Source organism: Sceloporus occidentalis, unplaced genomic scaffold (genome assembly GCF_023333645.1).
Source record: "Sceloporus occidentalis isolate IW3139 unplaced genomic scaffold, rSceOcc1.0.p SCAF_3, whole genome shotgun sequence".
Classification (NCBI taxonomy): domain Eukaryota; kingdom Metazoa; phylum Chordata; class Lepidosauria; order Squamata; family Phrynosomatidae; genus Sceloporus; species Sceloporus occidentalis.
The window spans coordinates 138,066,116-138,091,478 of NW_028316983.1; the positions used below are offsets into that span (position 1 = coordinate 138,066,116).

The 25,363-nt window shown below is 39.9% G+C and overlaps 1 protein-coding gene across 1 annotated transcript in view; it reads right to left on the reverse strand.

Moving 5' to 3' along the window:
* The window catches only part of LOC149316872 (alpha-catulin-like), a 66,222-nt gene that overhangs the window by 23,301 nt on the left and 17,558 nt on the right, over window positions 1-25,363 (reverse strand). Inside the window, exons 2-7 of the mRNA XM_089518336.1 lie at window positions 13,959-14,148; window positions 11,606-11,793; window positions 10,540-10,659; window positions 2,483-2,572; window positions 1,830-2,000; window positions 799-999 (exon numbers count right to left, since the gene is read on the reverse strand). Coding sequence (XP_089374462.1) covers window positions 799-999; window positions 1,830-2,000; window positions 2,483-2,572; window positions 10,540-10,659; window positions 11,606-11,793; window positions 13,959-14,148 — 960 coding nt within the window. The remainder of the gene's footprint in view (window positions 1-798; window positions 1,000-1,829; window positions 2,001-2,482; window positions 2,573-10,539; window positions 10,660-11,605; window positions 11,794-13,958; window positions 14,149-25,363) is intronic.

Below are 25,363 nucleotides of genomic sequence, written 5' to 3' on the forward strand. Positions count from 1 at the left end.
AGTTAATGATCTCATTGTTTTGTGTCTGGCTATAGGGACATAAACAGGTCCCACTTGCATCTTTCCTGCTCTGTATCAGCCAATAAATGGCCATGTAATAAGTGCTAAAGCAGCTAAAATGTGAATCCTAGAAGATCTGAAAGGGGACATACTGTGCATTTCTGTATGGGAAGCTTTTATTACATGTCTCCATGATGCAGGAGCACAGCCCTTTTTTCAATATCTTTTAGTGTAATTTTAGAGCTGGGTGAGCAAAGAGCAGCCCATGGGATGCATGTGTCCTCCAGAGGTCAAAATGTAGTACTATCAACCCTCAGTATCCATGGATTCTTTATTCACATATTCAACTATTCATGGATTGGATTTTTTTTTAATATTCCAAAAAGCAAACCTTGATTTTTGCCATTATAAAGGTAACATAATACCAGTTTTTAACTAACTTTCCTGGAGAAATGTCTTTTCCACACTATCTTGTTTTACTGGGTTTTGATGTAATGCTAGGTAAGCCACAGACAGAAGGTCTGCAGTAACTGTGTTCAGTATCACCTTTGGCAGAAAGTTATGATATAAATCCAGTTAAAAAATAAACAGATAAACAGTTTTTGGTTAGCTGCTCCTGCTGTAAGTGGAAACAACTGACAAGCATGACTAGTACGCTGCATTATCCTTGACAAACCAGGATTCTTATCATGACTTTTGAACATGCCTTTTATGTTCCATGTAATCTGATCCTGAAGTGTATTTCTTTGTAAGAAGAGATGAACCAATCAGAAATATTAGGGAAAAGATTAATCTTACAGCATACATCCATGCTGACACCAATTGCTCCAGTTCCATCTTTGCTTGCTTGGACAGCTCCAAGATGCGTTCCCTGTTCTCATGGGTAGTGTAAGCAGAATCAGTAAAATCTTCTGTGTGTTCAAGGACAACACGCAACATTGCCCGAAGGTTCTCCTTTGACAGAAGATAAAGATTCTCCCGCAAACCTTCCACTTTATTCTGAAAAAGGGGGGGGGGGGGGGGGAGATGGATGGACCATAAGCCAAAAAGTAGAAAAGCCTAATATATCAGGGCTAGTACAGCACTGTAGCTTAGTAGCTGAGCTTTGAATCAGGAAAACCCCAGTTCAGATCTCACTTCTGATGAATCATTCTGTCTCAGTCTCCAACCTGTAATGTGGTATTAACAATATTGATTCAACTTTACAAAGCTGCTGTAAAGGTTATGAAGTTAATATATCTTCTTACCAAGTTTCCTTTAAGATAGAGCATAGAACCTTTTCTTAATGAAGCTTGAGGGGAATTATCCCCCACCAAATATCTTCAAATTAGTTTACACAATTTCCTTTCCCTGAGCCCTGTATTAACAATTTAGAGGGATCCAAGATGCTGATTTTGAATGCCCAAAGCTTTTGCTGATGGATACTTGAATCACCCACATGCAAAACAACCTTTTTGTTGTTGTGTGCCTACAAGTTGTTTCAGACTTGTGGTGACCCTAAGGCACTGAAAGAGTGTGACTTGTCCCAAGTCACTCAAATTCGAACCCTGGTCTCCAAGGTCCTAGTCCAATGCCCGAATCATTATACCATACTGGCCAAAAAACAACATAGTGTATTTAATTTGTATTTCTGAAGCAAGGAGAAAGGGATGTAAATAACTAAAATATCAGAATTATGATGTTTTAAAACATTTACGGTTTAATTATTGAGCCTCCTTGCGTCCCTTTCCAAGAGAAAGACAGCATATAAATGAAATAAAATGAATGAATGAATGAATGAATGAATGAATAAATAAATATTATCTCAAGACCTAAACAAAATCCCTCACCTTAAATTCCTTGATGCCAGAATAGATGCTCAATGGGCCTGGTTCGTTCTCTCCACTGGGTCGAGAGTCTGTTACAATCTCTATCACCTGCTCCAAAGCTAGTCTCATTCTGTGGAACACAGCTCCTTTGTTTACGCGTGCAGATTCACAGTCAGGATGCCTTAAACAGGTCTTGAAAATAATTTTTTTAAAAAAACATTACCCAGATAGCTCTGTGCAGTCTCCTGAGATTAATCCTTATATACAGTTGGTCCTCCATATCCACAGATTCAAGCATCCACGGCTTGAGAATATTTAGAAAATATATAAATTCCAAAAAGTAAACCTTGATTTTGCCATTTTATATAAGGGACACAATTTTGCTGTGACATTGTATTTAATAGGACTTAAACATCCCCAGATTTTGATATCTACAGGTGGTCCTGAAACCAAACCCACTGTGGTATACTCTTCCATAAACAAAATAGCAAAGGCTGATTCTCAGTCTTGTCAATTAGTCAACCACAGTGTTTGCCACAATTTCTATCACAGTCCTTTAGAAAGCCCTCCAGCTTCCCTATGTGTTGTGTCATTGCTTCAGTCAATTTCTTCATGTGCAGCAGGAGTAAAGAGGCTCCGGAGAGCAACCTCTGCCAAACAGAGAAACAAGTTACCTTGGAAGCGGTGAGAAGCATCATGGTACATTTCTCAAGAATAGTCCTAGCGGCAGCCATCTTAGCCTTTTTCTTTTCATCCTTTAGATCCTAACAGAAGAAAACAAAATTGGCAGGAAGTAATGAAAGCATTTAGCTTTACTGATCTGACAAGGGGGAAAAAATCAGCTGGTTAACCAAAGTTTGTAATTATTGTTGGGTGCCTTCAACTCGTTTCCAGCTTATGGTGATCCTATAGTGAACCTATCATGCAGTTATCTTGGCAAGATTTGTTCAGAAGGAATTTTACCCATCTCTTCTACTGCTGTTTTTGAAGGGGCTGTGAAGAGATATTTGGATGGCTGTCATACATTTTGGATTGATAAGGATGCAGTACAGTAGACTGTGAAATCTGAAAGTTTGGACTCTCTTATCTGCTTGGGGGTTTCAGCAACAGTTAGAATGTCTAGATCACCAACCTCTCTTGTTTTTACAATTATGGCTGCCATTGTCATTCTAATAAATCTTCATTAGTTATCATAAAATATATGATCTCTATTGAATCATGATTGTTACCCCATATAGGCAAAGATATAAAACATTTCACATTTTTGTGCCTCGCTCTCTATCTTAAGAAGTAAATCAAACATAGTACCCAAGGTAAAGCTACATGCTCCAGAACCCATAATAGCACCACTCAAGAGGAAGAGCAGGGACTCCCAGGTAGGAACTACTCTGGATTCCTGCTCTGGCCTAGGCCTACTGAACAAGCAATCCAATGTTGACAGAATTCATGCATCAACTGTAAGACAGCACAGACTCCCGTGCAACTCTCTGCTCGAGGTACAAATGCAATCTGAAAAGACAGGGTATAATTGGAGTACAAGGTTTGAGGATAGAGGTTCTTTAAGGCAAGGTTGGGTAACTGTGGTATAGGTAGGGGCCTCTTCTTTGCCTCTATGCACCTACAGCAGACTGCACCATCCCATTTAAATCACAGTCATAAATGACTTCTGATTATGATTTCCAGATTTTTCAGGATGGCTGAGAAGGTATTTCAATCTAATCCAGGAGTAGTGAGTTTCCCTTTTTAGGCATCTTTTAGCCAATATAAAACTGTGATATGTGAAGGACTAGGAAGAGGCTGGGCAAGCCTGGGAGGCACAATAAAGGGTGCTGGGGTTACATGCAGCCTGTAGGCTACACCTTCGCCAGGGTATAGGTAGGGGCCTCTTCTTTGCCTCTGCAGGCTACACCTTCACCAGGCTGCTAACTTAACTCTCTGATAACTCTGCTTAGAGTAGTAATTGGAGGCCTGCTGCAGTTTTAAACCTGTATTTCATTTAAACAAGGTGCTGTTCAGAACAGCATACAATATAGGCAAATGCATTATAAATCAAGCCATAACTGCAACTTGAGCTCTTGATTTAGGTGTGCAGAAGGGAAATTAGGCTACCTTTGCTGTTCAAAACAGAAGATGCGAGGAGTATATTATGAATTCTGTGTGGCTTCTGATCCTCTATGGCAGTGCTTCTCAGACTATCAGTTGTCGGGGACTGGCAATCCCCCCCCCCCCCCCCAATGAGTCAGAGACCAGGACTATTTTTGTTCCCATTGGGTACAACTGTTCATTTCTTTCCTGGAAACAGTCTCTAGACCAATGGGCCATGGACCACCATTATGAGCAGCATTGCAATCACAGTTCTTCCAGATTTAGAATTCTGTTTGTGTTACTTCACCACTTCAAGATGTGAACTTATTATAGAAATTGATTTAACAAAAATTGCAAACTAGGCTCCTCACCTAGTAACACAACTCCAGCGGCTGAGGTGTAAAAGAAACAGCAAATACCATAAGATTATCAATGAATCTACAAGAACAGGCAACTATCTATATTGGAGAGCTTTCACTAGAATATGATCCTTGCTTTCTCAATTCTTCAGGTTTTACAAACTCATTTTAAGTACTTTTCCTCCTGAGATAGTGATTGATTATATCAATATAATACAAGTACTTAACAAAGTACAGAAAGACAGAAAAAGATACAAAGAGAAAACACTTCCCATATAGTATCATATTAAATCTACTACTATGAGTGACAGGTCAGAGGAACTCAGCTTTATTAGAAATTTTCTTAACACAAGGAAATAATTTGGTAAATCCAAATGTGCCTTTCCATGGGAAGAAAGTGTCATGGAAGGTTGTTTTACCCCACACCAGCATGTTTTATGAGAAAGGGGAGATTGAGGCTTATATAAATTTACCTGGGAGATAAGTCCCATTGAACTTTCTTATTTTAATAACAATTTTAATATTTATTCTTAAATATAAAAACAGTAATTTATTATATATTAGAGCACACACACTTTCCTTCCCACATCGGGCTTTAAATCTATTCTTTTCAAAATTTACCCAGATGCTAGCAGCACAAGCTATCTCCCTGTGTACAGCAGATGTTTCATACCCATGTTATCATTTTTCTTATTGTTAGTAACAAAGCTGGCAGCCATGCACAATTAAATTAGGCAGTAAGAAGAAAAAAAGGTACAATATTTAAAAAAACACATACATTTAACCTTCAGATTTCCTAACAAAAAATAGTATCAATAAAACCAGCTTGACTGTTCATTCTCTATAGGATATCTGAAAAACTAAATATATTTCATAATACACAATTTCAGTTCAAATAAAACTGCATAAGATCTTGGATCCAGCATTGCCATTGGGGACACAGATGGTCTCAGTGGTATAGATACCTTTTATCAACTTTCGACTGATATACCAAGTACAATCCTGTTTCTGAACAGAAATTGCTTAGTTACAGCTACTCACACTTTCCTTTTTACACTTGTTTAGTTTGTTTAAAATGTTAAATTTTCCATTATATTTTACTATGCTTTGGCATCTTATGGTTTAAAGTTTGGTTTCATAAAATGGCCATAAAGATTTAGCTCTTCCTCAGTAGAGAAATAAAATCAATACATACATGTAAGACCAACCATAAACTAATATTCTGTACTTTAGTCACAGCTGCTCATCTGTAAATGTCACCTATGTAACACCAGTCCTCCTCTATTTACTATCAATATTTTATCTTGCAGAAGTGAAGTGTGATATTAGCGAACAGTATTATGAGGATGAAAGACTTAAGGTTAGAGATGCTGCTGTTATTCTGTGGCAAAGGTGGACAACACACAATTCATGTGCTGGATGTGGTTCCCCCACCTGCATTTGAAGCCCCCAGAAATCTCCCTACTACTATCCCAAAAAGAAAAAAAATCATTTTTTAAAAACCCAACACTCCAGTTTTTAAGAACCAAAACTACATTCCAATATCCTGTCTACACTGGTCAGGCTACTTGGGGACAGACCAGAATATCCTGACCCCAGAGCTGCCCCAATCTCCCCCTCAGCCCTCCAACCCAACACCAAGTGGCTATTTGCATGCTTGTCCCGCTGTGCTGCCTGGCATGTACACCGCCACATCATGTCACTTCGCCCTGAGGTTAGAACAAGGTGCCCAGCTATAATCACACTGCTGGGTACATCTTTCTGACCTCAAAGTGACTGACCTATGGCAGCAGAAGACATGCTGGGTGGCACAATAGGTGGCATTTCAAACAGTTACTTGGGGCCAGAAAGGAGGGTTCCAGATCTTCCGGGAAGATCTGGAGGAAACTGGGAGGTACTTTGATCTGTTTTAAGAGAGGTATACCCTGGTTCTGATGCAGAATGGGCCAGACAACGTTTGGACTGTTCACACCAGAACTGGGGTTTGGGCCGTGAATTGTCCGGTCTCTCAACCGAGAGGACAGGGGAGGCCATTTTATTTAGCCTGTGCAGACAGGGCTCAAGAAGCACTGGTGAGCAATTTCAGGTCACTTCCAGATTAATCTTTTTTTGGTACTGGTGTGTGTATGAGTCCTGGTGTGGAGCAACTGGGCTCCAGATCTGCCAAACCTCAAAGGGAAACTGGTTGGGCTCAGTATTTCATAAATCAACAGACACACTGAATACAGAAGAAGAGCTTCAATTCAAGCAATTTCCCCCCCTTACTGTACCATGCTAGAGCCACTGCTGGTACCTGCCAAGACTTCCACTGCCCATGCTTCCCACCTCAGCCATTGTTCCTAGTGGCATCACATGGCTGAACCAAGCCATCCTTAATGTTCCATTATAGGCCCGAACAGACAAGCCAAAATAAAGCTGATTGAGGTCACTTTGGAGGTATGCTGTTTAAATGCTGAATGCATCTGAAGAGGCTGGAAGCCATGCCAAAGCAACTCTCCAGGCCTAAGAACCAGAGTGCAGCTTTGGTGCAGCTTCTGGCCTCTTAAGATGTGTGTGTCATTTAAACAGCATACCTCCAAAGTGACCCAAAACAGCTTTATTTTGGCCTGTCTGTTCAGGCCCTTCATTTCTAACCTAACATTATTATTAAGCATTATGTGGGGAATTAAAAGTACAGATGAACCAGGGGTGTAGCTATTTGCCAGGGCAAGAGGGCATTGCTCCTCCAAATAAGAATTCTGCCCCTCATGACTTTTCCTCACGATCTCCAAATTTCTAGCATTAGTGAGACTCTGAATATCACTCACACCCAGAACTCTTGTATTTGTTGTGTTCACATTCCCAATAATGTTGCCTGCCCCTTTTTCTTTGGATAACCACACACTATTTCTAAATGCTCAACTTAAGTTTTAAGTTACCACAATGCTAGAAATTTGGGAACTGATGAAAAATTTCATTGGGAGATCAGATTTCTTATTTGTGGGGCAATGCTCTCATGTTGTTGCTCCCACTCCCATAACTACACCTCTGAGCTAAATCCAGCCAACCAGCAAACCTTGGAATACAGTCCACTGATGGGCCCAGGAAGAGGAAGATGCCCTATAGAGGGTGCTCTGGCTGAAATATGAAGGTATAATCCAAAACTCCTAACATGAAACATTAGAAAGGTATAGACAAGGGCTCAGGAGCTTGACCCTTTTGGAATAACGCCCACAGTTTCACACCACTGGTTTATGTGAGTTTTGAGCTGATGGGAGTTGAAGGCCAAAAAACATGTGAAGGGCTTCCATTGTCCATTCCTGATATAGAAAATCAAATTCTGCTGTACTGAGATGCTATTTTTCTGAACTTTCATACTGTAAATATTATTTTAACAACACAAAATGCAATATCGTTTCTACTCATCACATATATTATTGCCTGTTGTAACAGAGTCTTTTCCAATGATTGGCTGAACTGATACAATAGCACCAGCCAGCTACTCAAGCACTAAGCAATTTGCAATCTCTCCTGCTTTAGGGAAGGGGATGTTCTCAGTTTGACTAGATTAAAACTTTAGGCAGGAACAAACTGATGACTGGGAAGAAGTCACTGAATGTAGGGAAGCTATGGAATAGGAGCCCAAAGAGCAAGAAAGCTAGAGGAAAGACGTTCCAAAGAAAAGGGGAGAGATTACAGAGGAAATGAAACAGGAAAGGAGCAAACTGAGATGAGAAATAATGAACAGCATAGACTTTAAGGTCAGAAAAGGCTTTCATTATTATTATTATTATTATTATTATTATTATTATTTCGCTTTTCCCCTAAGGAATCAAAGGGGATTCCAACAGTATAAATAAACATCAAACAATTAAAAATTACATTTTAAAAACCTCAAGACTCCAGCCCTCTTCACAATCATAAAAACAGTAATAGACTCATAAAAAGAGAATAAACATCAAAGAATTTAAAACTATTCAATAGGAATAATATTAAAATTTCGGGCAGATTAGCGGAAGAAACTAATCCTCTAGTATCAAACAATTTTGGTACCAGTAGCCATAGAGGTGTCAATAGAGGGAGAGGCAAGTCCAATGGATCTAATGGATCTAACCGAGTCGGAAAAGGCCTGCCAGAAGAGATCCATCTTAATAGCCATTTTAAAGGCTTCCAAGGTGGTAATATGGCGGATCTCATCCGGCAGGTCATTCCAGAGCCTGGGAGAGACTGATGAGAAGGTCCTCTGGGTCACCGCTGAAAGTCTGGTCTTCTTAGGTTATAGAAGATTCTTCCCAGAGGACCAAAGTGTGCGGGGTGGATTGTATGGAAGTAGGCGCTCCCGCAAGTAGTCAGGACCCAAGCCATGTAGGGCTGTAAAGGTTAGAACCAACACCTTGTATCTTGCCCAGAAACTGATTGGCAGCCAGTGGAGAGATTTTAGTACCGGTGTAATATGGGCAGTTCTGGATGTGTCCATGACCAGCCTGGCTGCCATATTTTGTATCAATTGAAGTTTCTGAACTTGGCACAAGGGTAGCCCCATGTAAAGCACGTTGCAGAAGTCAAGTCGAGAGGTTACCAAAATAGTCAGTGGGAGTAGCGGCCAAGAACTCAAGAGGCTAAATTTTTCTGCACTCTCTGCTGTATAGTTTGTACAAGGAACCCCCAGAGTGCTAAGAAAAATGGTATGAAACTAAGTGGCAAAAAGAAGACCAGCCTTCTCCTTATGTCCCCATTCAATAACATGTTGGGTGAAGATAATGGGTGTAGCCATCCAACAAATCTGAGGTCAACAAGTCAGAAAAGGGTTGTATCCACACTGTAGAATTAAAGCAGTTTGACACCAGTTTAACTACCTTCACACTATCCTACAGAATCCTGGGATATGTAGTTTGGTGAGGCATCAGAGCTCTCTGACAGAGCCCATATCTCACTGAACTAGAAATCTGAGGATTCTGTAGGACAGAGTCATCATAGTTATAGTGGTGTCAGATTGCTTTAATTCTGCAATGTGGATACACCCAATGTTTGTTTAGGCCAGGGGTAGGCAAAGTATAGCCCGCACACTACATGTGGTTCCTAAGGTTGTTTTTGTGGCCACCAGGAGGGGAAAATATTTATTTTGCAATAAAATCTTTTTTGCCCCCAAATGCCCTCTAGGGTTTGGGGGCATTTTCACCATGCTTTTGGTCCCTCTGAACCAATGTAGGCCCAGGATATGACCTTTTAAAAAAAAAAAAAGGGGGGGGATAGAAAGTGACCTCTCCTGGGCCTAAAATAGCCAGGAGAGGGGATTAAAAAATTATGACATGCCCAAAACCCCTGGAGGGCACTGGGAGAAAAAGCCAGTTTTAGCAAGAATGACAGGGTGCAGCCCTCTATGATATCCAGAGAGATCTAGTCATTCACAGCTGTCTAGACTCCAAAAGAGAGATTTTACCAGTTCACTGCTTCCTTGTGATTTGCAACCCACGAAGATTCAATTGTTAGCAATCATGGAATTCAGAAAATGGAAATAAACCCACATAGGATTATGCAAAGTCTCAAGAAGCAGAGCACTAAAAATTTGACTCACCAAGACAGCCCAGAGATGAGTAGAACTATTTTTCATTTATCTTTGTTTCCTTAAATCTCGTCTCATTTTAGAACTTGCTCACAAACACTCTTCTGCATTACAAGGAAGCTGCATTCATAGCATCCAGAGTTCATCTCACATTAACAGTTACAAATAGAACCTCCACTACACTCCATCCCCTGTTTTACAACACTCAATACATCTATATCTAGATATTATATATATGGATTAGCATAGGGCTGAGCTCCTGGAAACCTTGGAATTCCCAAAACCTACTCGTATTTCCCTGCTGACTATTTCCCTGCAAAGATAGGCTACTGGAGAAATAATTTCTATATTACTATATTAAGAAGTATCCTGTCTTTTTGATCATTTAACCAGAATGAAAATATCATATTCAATGGCAGTTGTTCTACATTAGACTCAGAGCTCTGAAAACATAACCTTTTAGAATAAAATGCTCAGAATCCCCAGGCCCATGATGATTTAGAGATTCTAAGGCTTGTACTCCAAAGGAGCAACTTTTTTCAGTTATTACAATATCAAATTGTTTGTGCAAAGGTTACAAATAGAAAGATATGAAACAGGAAGAGTACATTTTGAAGATAAAAGAATGCAGTTAGCTGTTTTTTTCCAGACAAAGGCAAGACTGGGAAGAATACAATGTTTTTATTAATCTACTGCATTTTTTGAAGCACAGGATGAACAGAATTTTTCTGGATACTGTACTTACATTTTGTCGGTCTCCAGTTAAATGAGCAAATTCCACCATTTCATTTCCAAACTGACTGAATATTTGCACAAACTCCTGAAAACTGCTCACTTTTTCTAGTTGCTCCATGGTTAGAAGGACCTGCCACATAAAGTGATAAAATCATCAGTAATAAATGTGTACTACTGCTGATCAAAACAACAAGGCTGTCAAGATAAGTTCTACGTGTTTAGATGCAATTATATATTATACATTCAATGTCCATTTCACTCCTATTAAGTCTGTTTTTGTATTCTCACTATAGCACATTATAGTCTAATCCTATGTTTTATAGTACAGCACTGAAGTATAAAGGGGTTATCTAACATTGTTCCAGGAATGGATAATCCAGCCAAAACTGAATAAAGGCTCAGTATCCCTGATCCAGATTTCCAAAATCTGAAGTACCCCCCAAAAACCATTCTTTAAAAAACAACAACTACAACACAAGTAGCATAGTACATACCTATAGTGTATTTGCAAGGCTGGAAAGAGATGCAGTTGGAGAAAGATGCAAAGACCTGTGAAATGGTGGGAATCCACACCATTTCACAGATTCTCAGTCTCTCTTCAGCCTCATTATATCTCATTATGTATATGCAAATACAAGTATTCTAAAATTCAGAAACATCCAAAATATGGCATCCCAAGCATTTCAGATAATGGATGATCTACCAATTCTTTTGCATTGAATTTAGCAGGAAATTTAACATACCGTATTATTAATATTTATTTTTTTATTTCTCCTGGTATGGAGTCACAATTCAACTTGCAATATAGGCTAAAACAAAGTACAGCTAAAAACCTAACAGTAAAAAAATTCTAAATTCATTCTGGAAGCAATACTATTTTCATAAAAAAACACTAATTTAAAACAGTTTACCAGTTTCCACTGATATCAATGACAGCAACAAGAGTTTAAATTTAGCTATATGACACCCATAAAATGTAACCCTATTACAGCAACACAAAATTCTCATTCTCAATCACTCAGCTTCTTCACACAGATAAGAATGTATTGCCAAGTATTTATAAAAATGATGAATACCTTGTTTCTAGAATTTATAATTTGCTTAACAACTATTCTGTCAGCCAGTACCAGTACTTTAGTTACTGAAGAAAGGAGTAGTCTTGCAGCCTTTACCACGCCTGTTTTGTCTGTAAAAATAGTTATCTGGCCATCAGATTCTGGATGATCTAAGGCTGTTACATCTGTAAGCTGTGCAATGGTCTCCCCTACAAATAAAAGAAAATATAGCAGTTAAACCTACTTCAGAGTTGTTACTAATACCATGGACAAAACTACCTTTTGAACTATAATTCCCAGAATCCCTCAGTCAACATGGCCACAGGTGTAATCCAAAAAGTAACTTTTCCAACCTCTGACAAATACTGAGAATTGGATGGTGACTTTATTCAACCATGCAAAAAGGACAGGACAGACTTTACTATAAATTACAGTGGTTACAAGGATAGTGGTGCAGTTAGAAAATTTTAGATTCTGGATTTAATGGTATTTTAGAGTGGACATTAGTTGTTTATTTGATTATTTATTTTAAAACACATTCAGTATTTATTCCTAGGTGCTCAATGTGGCTAACAATATAAATAATAAAAGCAGCAATTAAGAACATCATTACAATTTAAAACAAAATGATAATTATCTATTACTTCACTTTCTTTAAAATATGGCAGGTCAGTGGAACCGTGAACATCTGCCCCAAAGGGCACAATCAGACTCACAGGTTGGGAGCTTTTTTTTCAAATGCTTCCCATGCAAACTAGCACAGAGGTTACAAGCTAGATGTTTCCACAAGCTAACCCTGCTGTCTAGCTAATTGGGACCATCTTGGTTGCTATGGTAGCTTTGGTCCCTTGCTTTGTTCTGTAGAGTCCTGCACTTTGTGTACAATCTGTTCCTGTAGTTCTGGATCTTGTCCAGTAATGTCATCCTGGAAAATAGTTTAGCTACATGTTTGTAACCCGCTGGCCCTGAGGTGCAGCACGATAGAACATCCTTCCTCTCCCTTAAACCGAGGGCTCTAGATTCAACCATATGGTACTTTTCCACGCTGCAATTTCTAGGTCAAAGGACTGCATTTGTAGACCTTTTGTTGCAAGTCTCCCAAATGTTTAACCCTGGGATTATTCAGACAATGAAAATAATCTAGGATGAATCCAAGTTGAATCTTCATAGTTCACATGCATCCCGGATGCATTCGATAGCTCTTTTTTGGGGAGGAGACTGCCAGAAAACTCACTTAACCTGGGATAATCGGCACCGGATGTTTTTCTGAGTTTTAAAAAATATTTGAATTGTAGACAGTATGAATAACCAATGCGAATAAACCCTGGATTAAACTCTGCATGCCCTGCTGCATCTTTCCCCTCTGGTGATGGGACAGGAGGACTCTCCCTCTCTCATTCCCCCCTCCCACCACCATCTCTTGAATGCTGGCAGCTCCAGGGAGAAGTGGGAGATGTTGCTGCTGCCTTCACCTCGAGATGCCTGGCTGTGGATGGTTTCTCACAGAGCTCACCAGCAGCCCTGGGGGGGAAGCACAGGAAAGGCCAGCATGTGGGAGCAACAGAACACAGAGAGATGCGCAGAGATGCGGTTCTGATAAAAAAAAATTGAACAATATGAATTCGCATCGTTGCGTGAAAAAAAGATGTCTGAATGACCTCACTATCATCTAGTGGAGAAAACAGCCCCTGACAATGTAGCACTTGAGTACCCTCAGTTTAGGTAACCAGACACCTAAACCTTTCTGCTTCTCCATAAGCTCCATTAAAAATTCTAAGGTAATGGAAGCCACAGGTCATGTGCCAAGGAGCCAACAGAACTGATTCCACTTTAAATAATCAGACCAGACATCCTTGAGAAGTGTGGTCATCTCCCAATTCATCTGTGTTAATGCTTCACTTTACTAACACTGTTTGCCAGTCAGCAGCTGGAGTTAAGTACAATTTCAGCAAAACAGAAGGCATTCTAGCTAGAGGAATTCCCTGTGGGAAGATACAGGCACTGCTCCAAACACTAAAAAGATTTAAATGGCAACCCTTTATTGCAGACAAAATCATTACTAAATGGCTGTAGCCACCAACTCCCAAACTGTCCCAAACAGCTAAAGGCAAGAAATAAAAGCAACAGATTCCATATGAATTTGGAAGCTAAGCAGGGTCAGCCCTGGTTAGTACTTGGATAGGAGACTGTCGATGAATACCAGGTGCTGTAGGTTTTATTTTAGAGGAAAGAACTGGCAAAACCACCTCTGAGTATTTCTTGCCTAAGAAAACCCTATGAAACTCATAGGGTTGCAATAAGTAAAAAAAACATGTAGGCACCCCTCCACACACAGGAGAGGCAAGCAATTAATGTTATCCCTACATACACCTACCAGCTTGCTTTGCTTCAGTGCAGGCAACCTTCATTTCCTCTTTCAGCTCTTGGTTCTCATTAGCTATGGCTTCGCCCACCATAACAAATCTCCCAACAGCCAGATTAACAGCTTGACCCACTTGCTGGACTGCTCTCAAAGTCTTGTCTGACCGCTTTGGCTTATCTTTGTGGTTAATGAGAGTGGTTATCTGAAAAACAAAAGTATTTGCCAGTTAAAACTATACAATAAACAGTGTTTTACCATGACATGTTTCAAAGGCCTTACTTGAAAGGGAAATGGTAACATTAAAACTATATTTGTCAAATGAAGTGATATCTTAGACTGGGGTGTGAATTGTGTGACCCTCCAGATGTTGTTAGAGTGCAGTTCCATGTACCACTAGGCAGCATGGCGAAAAGGAAGGAAAACTAGGAATTGTAGCTCAGCACTATCTGGATGGCCACACAATTCCCATCCTATGGTGCATCTACACTGTAGAAATAATGCAGTTTGACACCACTTTAACTAGCATGGCTCCTTTCTACATAATCCTGAGATTTGTAGTTTTATGAGACACCAACTCTCTTTGGCAGAAAAGGCTAAAGACCTTGTAAAACTACAAATCCCTGGATTCCACAGAATGGAGCTACGGTGCTTAAAAGGGCATCAAACTGCATTACATCTACAATGTATTTGCACCCCTTGTCTTTACTATCACACCAGAAAAAAAATATGACAAGCCTTTCAGGACTGTTTTATGTGCCACAGTAGATGAAGACTTCATCTACATGCTTTCCAACAAATAACTATCTATGTAACTAAGAAGTGGGTGTATATTCCATCCTCTGTATCACATCAATAATGTCATCTATGAAAGGTAGGCATGCGTGGACACAACATGCAGACATGAACCTAATTTCAAAAAATCTCTGCAAATAACCAGTCTAAAAGTCTGGCAAGAGCTGGACAGGGAATGAGGGGGGAGAAAACAGAAAAGGAAGACCAGCCTACTTTTGGCACTGGATTTGCTCATCACCAGTTTTAGCAACAGTCACTAGCAGTTTGCAGCCCCTCACAGATTTCTCTCAAGTAGAGAACCCAGCCCCAACAGTAAAAGAGAGAGAGAAAGAGAGGGAGGGAGAGAAAGGGTCATCACACCGAGGCAGACATGTCACATGAAGGCTTAATTCACATTAGTCTTCTCCTGCTTCAAATCACTTACACACATGTGGGTCTCTGTGGACTTACTCGCTTCATATTTTACCTTATGTGGATGGTGGAAAGGTAAATGGAAAATTTTTGTGATGCATGAAGAGAAACACTGGCCCAATAAATGTGTAAATATAGCTGTTTTTCAAGAATTACAATTATATATATTTGATAACAAGAAGTACAGCAGTTAGAAAGCTTTATCCACTGAAAATCATACTTCAGATTTTAACAGCCTTACCTCATAGGATGTACTGTACTTGTGTAGTATCAACTTTGGAGAGACATGAGTCTCTTTCACACTACACAGTTATAGCAATTTGATCCCACCTTAACTGTCATGGTTTACTTTGTTAACAGATAAGTAACTGGTGTTCCTGCACCAGGATACAATACAATGATAGAATCCCATATTAGGTTCATATGATCAATTACACTGACATTACCATTAGCCTTCCAAGTTCACAACGATTTCAGATTCAGTAACATAGATTAGAATGGTGAAATAAGTTAGAGTAAGTTGGCTCCAGTCAACTGCAACTAGTTGCAGTAGTCATCTACCTGAAGACAGTATTTCTAGTTTGAAATGCAGTCACATTTTAATATTGTTAATAAAACAACTGCAGGCACACACTTTTACTGACCCCTTAGTATATTTTCCATGTTTCAGGTGCCTAACTCTCATGCTCTTGATGCAATGATGTTGAAAAAAAGACAGACACCCTCTTCCTCCTCATTGACTGATGGGGGACAATCTAAACATTCAGCCCCCACCCCGAGTTGTTTTTTAAATCTTTTTTTTAATGGTCTTTATCTTGTTTTAACCTTGCTGAAAGCCACCTTGGGTCCCATGTTGGGAAAAAGACAGGATTTAATTAAACAACCAGAAACAAACAAAGTGCAGAATGGGTTGGACAAGACAATGGTTTACCACCTTAGTAAAAGCTGTACACAAGGCCACACTCAGATTGTGGAATACCCTGTCAGAGACTTTGACTCTGTTACTACTGTTTGCTAAGCTTCACTTTTCTGGCTCAGGGAAATGTTTATCTTGTAGGCAGCTACTTTTTATGTGGTAGATTACATTCTTTAATGTTTTTATTTGCCCAGTCTATTTTAGTTTTAGGTGGCTGTTTTATTTCTTACATAGGGATTTTTGGCCTAAATCGAATAGGTAATCCCAACCAGAGCAGACAAATTGAGATGTACGTATCTGTTGACCTGCAATTCAGCAATGATTCAATGGGTATACTTTAGTTGGGGTTAGCAAATGGATTTAGGCCTTTGTCTTTAACTCCTGCCCAAGGTCTAAAAATCCCAACTGATATTGGAACCTAGACAGGGTCAGTCCTAGGCCTGGGATAGATCACCCCCAAAGGGCGGGCTGACAGCAGCCTGTGTCCCTTTGGACGGACGCAGCAGCAGCCAAACTGCCAGGCGTTCCTCCGCCCCAAAAAGAACCCAGAAAAACTGGGTTCTTCTTGGGTCATCGGATGCAGTTGTGATGTAAGTAACACGCAGCAACGTCTATATGCTGCATGTCGCTTACATCAAGATGGCGGAGCCTGTGAGGACAGGCCGCCACCATGCCGTGCTAGGGTTAGGAACCGTGCGGTTGGTGTGCAGTCCCTAGCCCTAGAATTGGTGGCGGCATGCTACTTCAAGACCATCTGTCCCGGGCCCTTGTTAGTACTTGGATAGGAAGCCACCATCAAATATCAAGTGCTATAGTTTCAGAGGAAGGAATTGGCAAAAACACCTCTAAATAATTTTTGATCAAGAAAACCCTATGAAATTCATGGGGTCACCGCAGGTCAATAGGCAATGTGACGGCACATACACACATAAACATATTAATTGTTGTACAATAACTGTGGACAACACAAATGCATTCGGAAGCTGGGCCTATGTTTATCTTAAAAACTAATAAATAAATTACCATCACCATGCAACTTAAATGAAGTATTCATCTCAAGATTTAAAAAACAACAGTAGATCGTGTTCAGACCAGTACTTGAGACTGCATGTTTTCTTGCGCATCCACTAAATTTCAAGTTAAGACATTTTCCTGTAACAGTGAGCAGTGAAAGCAATAAGGGTGTGTTTGCTTTCTACCAAACTACAAGTGAACAGACTTGCATCTATTTAGCACTGGGTCACTACATTTGGTGTAATGATGACGGTCATCTACCTCTTTGTATTGAAATCACATTCTGTGCCCTGGCCCTTTCCCCAGTTCATGCATTTCAATTTGCCTGAAGCAACTAAGCTGTCTTGAAAGAATACCCGGCTCTGGATCTCACCAGTTTCACAGATCTCATAATTTCTTCTTCCATTAAAAATGAAATAAAAAGAAAAAATATATTCAATAAGAAACAGGCAAATGTGCACTCTTAATTCACCTATTTAGTGATTTTTTTCTTTTCTATATTTTTTTCTCCTCATGCAAAGCAATGCATTCAAATCTGTTCAATTGCAGGACATGCTAAAGTTGTCCTGCTCAGCACTCCTATCTTCAACAGAAGCATATTCCCTCCACCGTTTCTTGCCTCTAGTAACTGAAAATGACAGTATATGACCACTGAAAATGTAGTTTGTGTTTAAACTTTCACAACTGATGAAACTATCCTCCACAAATTTATCTAGTCATCAAAAAGGAATCTAAACCTGATGCCATTGGTATTTTTTACTACTACTACTACTACTATTATTGAATTTTTGCAATAAAACGTATAGCCTCTGTACCACAATGACAAAAAGGAATACAGAAAAACAACACTAATTTATAACATGGACCAAGGATGTGTATCTGATGAAAATTTATTCTGCAGCAGAATCAAGGTAATGGTTCTCAGCAAGAGCCAGTGAGTCTGTATTGTCTAGCTGTGGAGTGTCTTTCCAGAGATCTATCTGCAACGTGGGAGGTTGAAGTCAATGAGAATATTCATTTACATACCTACAAATCTATAGTGCTATATAAATAAAGCATAATAATAATAATAATAATAATAATAATAATAATAATAATCCATATATACTCAACTATAAGTCAACCTCATGTTTTGGGGCCAAAATTATGGATTTTGCCATGACCTGTGGATAAGTCAAAGATAAAACTTGGAGGCTCCTTCAGTGTGTTCCTTGAGCAGTGTTTTAACTTTACTTTCGCTCTTGACTCCTTAGACAGCGGCGGCTAGTGCAGGTGGGAGAGGGTCTCTGTTAGTTTGTTTAACAGCAACTAATCACCCAGGACTCTTTCTGCTTGGCTCAAGAGAAAAAGAAAGTCTCTCTCTATGGGGAAATCTGAAAGATACTGACCTGTAAATAATTTGACCTGGGATTTGGGGGTCAATTTTTGGGTACAAATTTTTAGACTTATAGACGAGTATATATGGTAGTCCCAAAAGATTATCCAATCTTCCTGAAATGTATCAGTATTTTTTTTATCAGGTGTGAGATACCATCTATGGATGGTTTTTAGGGTATTTTCCTTTGCCACTGGTATTTCTTGAGGCAATATTATCCAATATTACCCAAGAATCATATTATGGTCTTGGCATTTTTAGCATCTTTTTTCATTATAGTGATGTCTGACTAAACATGGGTACACCTGTTCCTTCTAAATGAATAAAGAGTTAATATCCCTTCAGACTAAGACTGCTTTTCTTTCCCAACCTCAAATATCCCTCACATATCTTTATCTCTTCTTAGTCCTTGTAACTAGTAGTTCCTGGTAGTAACATCACAGCAATATACCCCAGATCTGGAAAAAGGCAAAGATTGGGGTAAAGCAGACGGCACAAAAGATTTGCACCACCATACACCCCAGGACCGCATCAGCCACAAATGCTCAGTCTTGATTTGGGCTGCCACTGCGGTCCTAAGCCAGGTGCCAAAAAGAAGCGGTATTTTATAGCTGCTTTTTGGGCCGGTTCTTCCCAGTTGAAGTACGCCCAGGGCAGCTTCTGGTCGTATTCAGGGTGCTCATCATCTGAATGCCATGCCGCCAACACAGCTGAATGGCGGCCCTTTTAGGCCCTCTGCTTGAGGCCATTCCTAGCTGTGCATTGCTATTTATTGTTGCTGCTAACTGCCTTTGAGTTGACTTTGACCCACGGTGACTGTATGAATGAGAGACCGCTATGTCACCCTTTCCTCAACTGCCCTGCTTAGCTCTTGCAGATTAATGGCTGTTATTTCTTGGATTGAGTCTATCCATCTTGAATGCGGTCTTCCTCATTTCCTATTGCCCTCCTCTTTACCAAGCAGTACAGTCCTTTTTAGTGAATTCTATCTTCTCATGATATGGCCAAAATATAATAACTTCAGATTAGTCATCTTTGCTTCCAGGGAAAGTTTGGGCCTGATCTGCTCTAGGACCCATTCATTGGCCTTTTATTCTGAGAACTCTTCTCCAGCATCACATCTCAAACGAAGTGATTTTTTTCCTTTCAGGTTTTTTCACTGTCCAACTCTCACAATCATACACAGAAATGGGAAATATGATAGCATGGACAATCCTAATATTAGTACTTAATGATACATATGTTTGCACTTCAAGATGTTGTCTAGTATGTTTATAACTGCCCTTCCAAGTACTAATTTCTTCTGATTTCTTGACTGCAATCTCTGCTCTGATTGATGATTGAGTCCAAATATGGAAAACCTTGAACTATTTCAACCTTTTCATTGTTTGCTTTAAAATTATGTAGATTGTCTGTGGTCATAATTTTTATTTTCTTGATGTTCAGCTGTAAACCTGCCTTTGTGTTTTCTGCCTTGACTTCTTCGATAATCTTTCCATATCTCTGATAATTTCTGCTAGTATTATGGTGTCATCTGCATATCTGAGATTGTTGCTTCTTCTTCCAGTTTTCACGCCTCCCTCCTCTGAGTCCAGTCATGCTTTTTGTATAATGTCTTCAGCATATAAATTAAATAGGGTGATAGAATGCAGCTATAGTGAACCCCATTCCTCCCAATATGTACATTAAATGTATACGTGCAGTTGTGTAAATTACGTCTGAGGCATCCAACCAATGATTCTAAAGAGCAAGCAAATACCACTGACTTCAGACTGAACTTTCATATCATATAATGCCAACCCAAATACAATATTTTTGAGCAGAGACAGTTCACACATTCGGTTAAGTCCTCAATTAATAAAGTAATGGCAAATCAATTATGTATATCACTATGTGAACTAGAACTTCAGTTTGCAGAATTCCATCCTGTATGAATAATACTAAGTTACAACATAGACAACAGGAGGTAAGATATATTCCACAGAGATGGTTTGTGGTAAACATATAAGATGCTCTAACTGTTATTTGAAAGATGAGACAAACCTCTATATTTTGAACAAAACAACAGATCCTTCTACAATGTCTAAACCTCATACTCCAGTGATGGTGAACCTTTTACAGACTGAGTGCTCAAACTGCAACCCAAAGCCCACTTATTTATCCAAAGTGCCACGTTTCTCTGACTTTCTAGTAACAAACTCTGGCGAACTCTGTGCTTTGGTGACAGAGTGTGTGCCCACAGAGAGGGCTCTGAGTGCCACTTCTGGCATGTGTGCCATAGGTTTGTCACCACACTCCCTACTCATTCAGGATCTCAGCAATACCCAAAGTTCTTCCAGAGCCCCAAATACAAATCTGTGTTATTTTTCAAAATGCTGTAACTAGTTGGAATTTGCCATCTCAGAACCATTAGGACAACTTCAAAACCATTAGGAAGATGACCTAAGTCAGAAATGTTAGAAAAATGAACCTAAAGCATTTTTTGATTATGTAGTTTACCTCACTACTTAGTTAGTCTCCACTAAGGAATTATTTTCCTGCTCTCCAGTTCAGAATGATAGACTTCATCCTCTGTAGTTTTCTGGGCTAATGGGCAGTTCAGAGACTTGGGCGGGTTATACACCGCCATTAAAGTACGCGCGGAGCACGTACTAGGGTTAGGGAGGTGTGGTGTTTCCGCACCTCCCTAACCCTAATACGCGCTCTGCGCGTAAAAAATGACGGTGGCCGTTCCAGACGGCCGCCGCCATGAGGACGTCACGGCCGCGCCACCTCTATACAGGGCGGCATGGACATGACGTCCTTGCTCCGCGCCAGGGCGCCTAGTGCGCCCTTAGTGCGGACCAGGAAGGAGCTCCATTTCGGAGCTCCTTCCTGGTTTGCGGCACTGCTTTGCGTCGCTGGGCGCAGCCTTCAGATGGCGAAGCAAGGGAGAAAGGGGCCAAGGGGCCGCTTTCTCCTCCCCGCCGCCGCTGGGTGTCCTTGGGGCTTGAAGCCCCAAGGACACCCATTTTCAGGCTGCGGGGAAGCAGCATTTTGCCGCTTCCCCGCAGCCTGAAAAGCGGCGGATCAGGGCCTCAGCGGCTGCTGTTCTGGCAGCTGAGGCCCCGATACACCAGGGAAAGGGGCGGGTACAGACCGCCCCAAATGGGCGGTCTGTAACCCGCCATTGTCTCTTGGACCACTGGTCCTTTACTGCTCTGAAACCATAAGCTGTACTGAAAATGTAAGATAAGTAACACAAAATAGCTATTGATTTTTATTTGGAAGTATGTAACAGTGATTTGCAGTTTCTTCCTTCCTTTCTCCCACTTCCTGAAATAAACTCTTTTTTTAATATTTCAAATTTGGCATCATTGTTTTAAAAAGGAATTTCTCATCTTAGTAAAGACTCCGCCATGTTTCTCGTTCTCTTACCTTATTCCACAAGGTTTTGTTAAGTTCTGTGCCTTCTGGCTTTCAGTAAGCAAATTCAAAGTGTCTTTCTTTTTTTGTTTCCACAAAGCTAAATTAAAGTCAAGGAGGTCCTTCTCAAGACGCTTCACAATCCCCCAGTTAAACAGATCTGGTTATGCCAGGAGATTTAACTTCACCACTGAGAGCCTGTCATAATTCTACAATCTTTGTTAGAAATGGGATCTAATATTAGAAATCTCTCTCTTTCTCGTTATGGCACACTGACACAGAGAGATTTGTAATGAACAGCCACATCAAACCAAACAATTAACCAACAATTGTGACTCTCTGGGAAGACCTACTGTACAAATGGCATTTAAGACCAGGCAACCAGGTCCTATCTGATCTTGAAAGCTAAGCAGGGCCAACCCTGGTTAATACTTGGGACAGGAAAGTGCCAACTAATGCCAGGTGTTGTGGGCTATATTTCAGAGGAAGGAACTGACAAAACCACCTCTTTCAGTATTTCTTGCCTAAGAAAACCCTATGAAGTTCATGGAGTCACCATAAGTAGACAGGTGACTTGAAGGCACATACATACAATCTATTCATCACACTAAGTGAATCATCAAATACAGAAACAGAATTATAACTTTGAGATGGAAAGTGGGAGGCACAAATCACACAGTTAAAGCCCACTAAAGTGCAACTAGACAGGGAAATTCAATAGAAAGTGCTAACATACATGGTTGACTGTTCTGGAAAAACAATTAACTACCCTTAAGAATCTGATCTGTAGAATCAAGTAGTAGACCCAAGGTTAAAGTGCATTAGAAATGTGTGAAAGAACTCCAGGATAATTACAGGATCTAGTTTCCCTTCTGTTTGTCTTAGGGCAAGCCACATATCAACAAAATTATTTCAAATTACACCTGACTGCATAGAAAATCCTGTACTCTTGAATTCACAACTTCACAACCCTAATCAGAGGGAAGAACTAGAACAAACAATAAAAACGAATTAACAGGCACTAAGGATTCAGGATGAGATGTGGCTCTTCCCAAAGTGACAATAGTACTTCTACTTCCCAGTCATGGCAAACATATTTTGACTCTAGCATTCTGAGTGCATTGACAGAAGAACATGAATTTGGCATGACATATAAAATGTAACAATTCGTAGCAGTAGGTTGCTTTGTACTCAATCACTGTACAAATGAGCTGAGCTTGTTATCTTGACATTGGGGATTGCCTGAATCCAAAGTAGTTCCAAGTTTCCCTGCACTAAAATACAGCTGTGTGTTTGTATTTAACATAAATGATCACCAGCTGGTTGCATTTAGATCAGGAATAAATGATGAAATGGCTAATTTTATTTCTGGAAATGAGAAAAGCAGAGGTGACTTTCAATCTACTGGGACATTTTCACATGGAGATCCCACCAAAATGTACTGAGGAAGCCTAATCAGTACAGCACTCCTCAATCCCCATTCATCTCAATGGGTGTGCAAAGAAAAACCTCCCAGAGGATTGCACTCCTAGGCTGCAATCTTAAAAAGACACTAGAGCAAATGTACTTAGGAAGGCACTGTTATTATGATCGATGCCAATGACTGCTGGTGGCTGGCATTCACGTAACACAGAGAGAAATGTGTATCCATTTATAACACCATGTAGTGGAAGTGGACATGAGGACATAGTAGCCTGTGTCCTTCATTCATCACAGGAAGCATGACACCATGAAGATGAATCCAAGGCTTGAAAAAATCCAGGAAGGTGTCAGATGCACCAGCAGCTGTCATTAAATATCGTGTTCATGGTAGATTTAATGAACCTATCCAAAATCAAGCAAGAATAATTAGTCTGTCTCTCCCCTGCAGACAAGTCTATACAGGCACAAATTAGCTCATCTTCAAGTTATTCCATTTTCAATGCCCCTCCACCAGATCACAGGGACAAATGAAAAATTCTCCTTGGCAATAAGCCAAAGAATAAAAAATTTCTGCTGACTTTGGGAGGTGGTAGACAAGTATTAAAAATGTTTTTCTTGCAACAGTCATAAAATAAATGGTGTACAGAAGCCATGTGACTCAAGCTTCAAGGCAAGTAGACAGTTTGCTAAAAATTGTTATAAGAAAACAGATTATTTATTTGTATCTTGTTGCAAGTCCTTATAGATTCCTCATAAATTGCAGTTACAACCTTATGCATATACAGGCAACATACAGGTCAAGGATCTACCATCTTGAGAAACATTGGTTTCATTTTTTAAACATTTAAGTTTCTAATCTATGAACTATTATTTGAGATTGCTAGAGTCCCTTTAGAGCGTTCATGGAGCTGCTGCAGTTCTACTGCTGGAGGGTAGTTCTAGGATGAAGACCACAGATACGCAATCTGTAATCTCCTTGGAGGAGGAAGTGGGTGGCTTATAATAATGAATAATTTCTAGGACAGACATAAGTTTGTTACAGAAAACATAAAGGGTTTCGAAGCACTTTCAGGACAAACCATATTTAATATGGTAAAAAGTGATGAAGTGGTCTGTAGATCACTGAAATGAACGAGTAATAAAATGTGTTGATCTCTAAAGAAATCCACAACATTTTGTTGTAATGGGGGGGGGGGGATCCATGAGTGTGATAGCACAATTTATTATTTGCAGGTAAAAAATTAGCAAATTCTGGTGCCCCTCTTATTCAGAATGCATTTTAATAAGACGTGTGGGATTATCCCAGTTGTTCCACCCTAATCTTATATATTTCCCCTCCAGACCTAACACCTCAAGCCAAATTTAGATGGACAAAATTTGCGGATCATTGTATTTAGTTATCACAACCATTAGCAATTATTCTGTTCTACAGAACAACATCTCATCAGCCAGCAGATATACAGAGTGACTCTTCAGTTGCTCCACTTCTGCTCATACAATTAGAAACCGCCAACAGAGCAAAATTAGCACGACTCAGGGAAGCCCACAGGAAACATTTTAAATGACAAGTGTGTTAAACAGTCTGTTGCCATCTACAGCCTTAAGCTAAAAAGCTAATGGGGAAAGACAGCAACAAAATTAAACTCGGGGGAGAAGAGGATAATGAGGCACTAAAACTTTTCCCCATCCCTGATCTACCAGCACAACATATATCCATCCAATGGAATAATGGAGACCTTCATTTTAAAAGAAACAAAAGAATATATGCAGGTCTTGAGTATGTGCTAAATATTATCACAACAGAACCATAAGTGATTAACACAACAGATTAAATTAAACCCTGGAATTACTGCCCCAGGGATATCTTTTTAACATCTAGATTATTATAACTCCTTTAACATCTAGATTCTCACAATTATGTTTTAGCAGTATTCCAGTATCCTCATCTACACACAGCTTGACACCACTTTAACTGCCATGGCTCTATTCTACAAAATCCTGGAATTTGTAGTTTGGTGAGGCACCAGCACTCTTTGGCAGAGAAAGCCTAAATACCTTGTAAAACTACAAATCCTAGGGTTC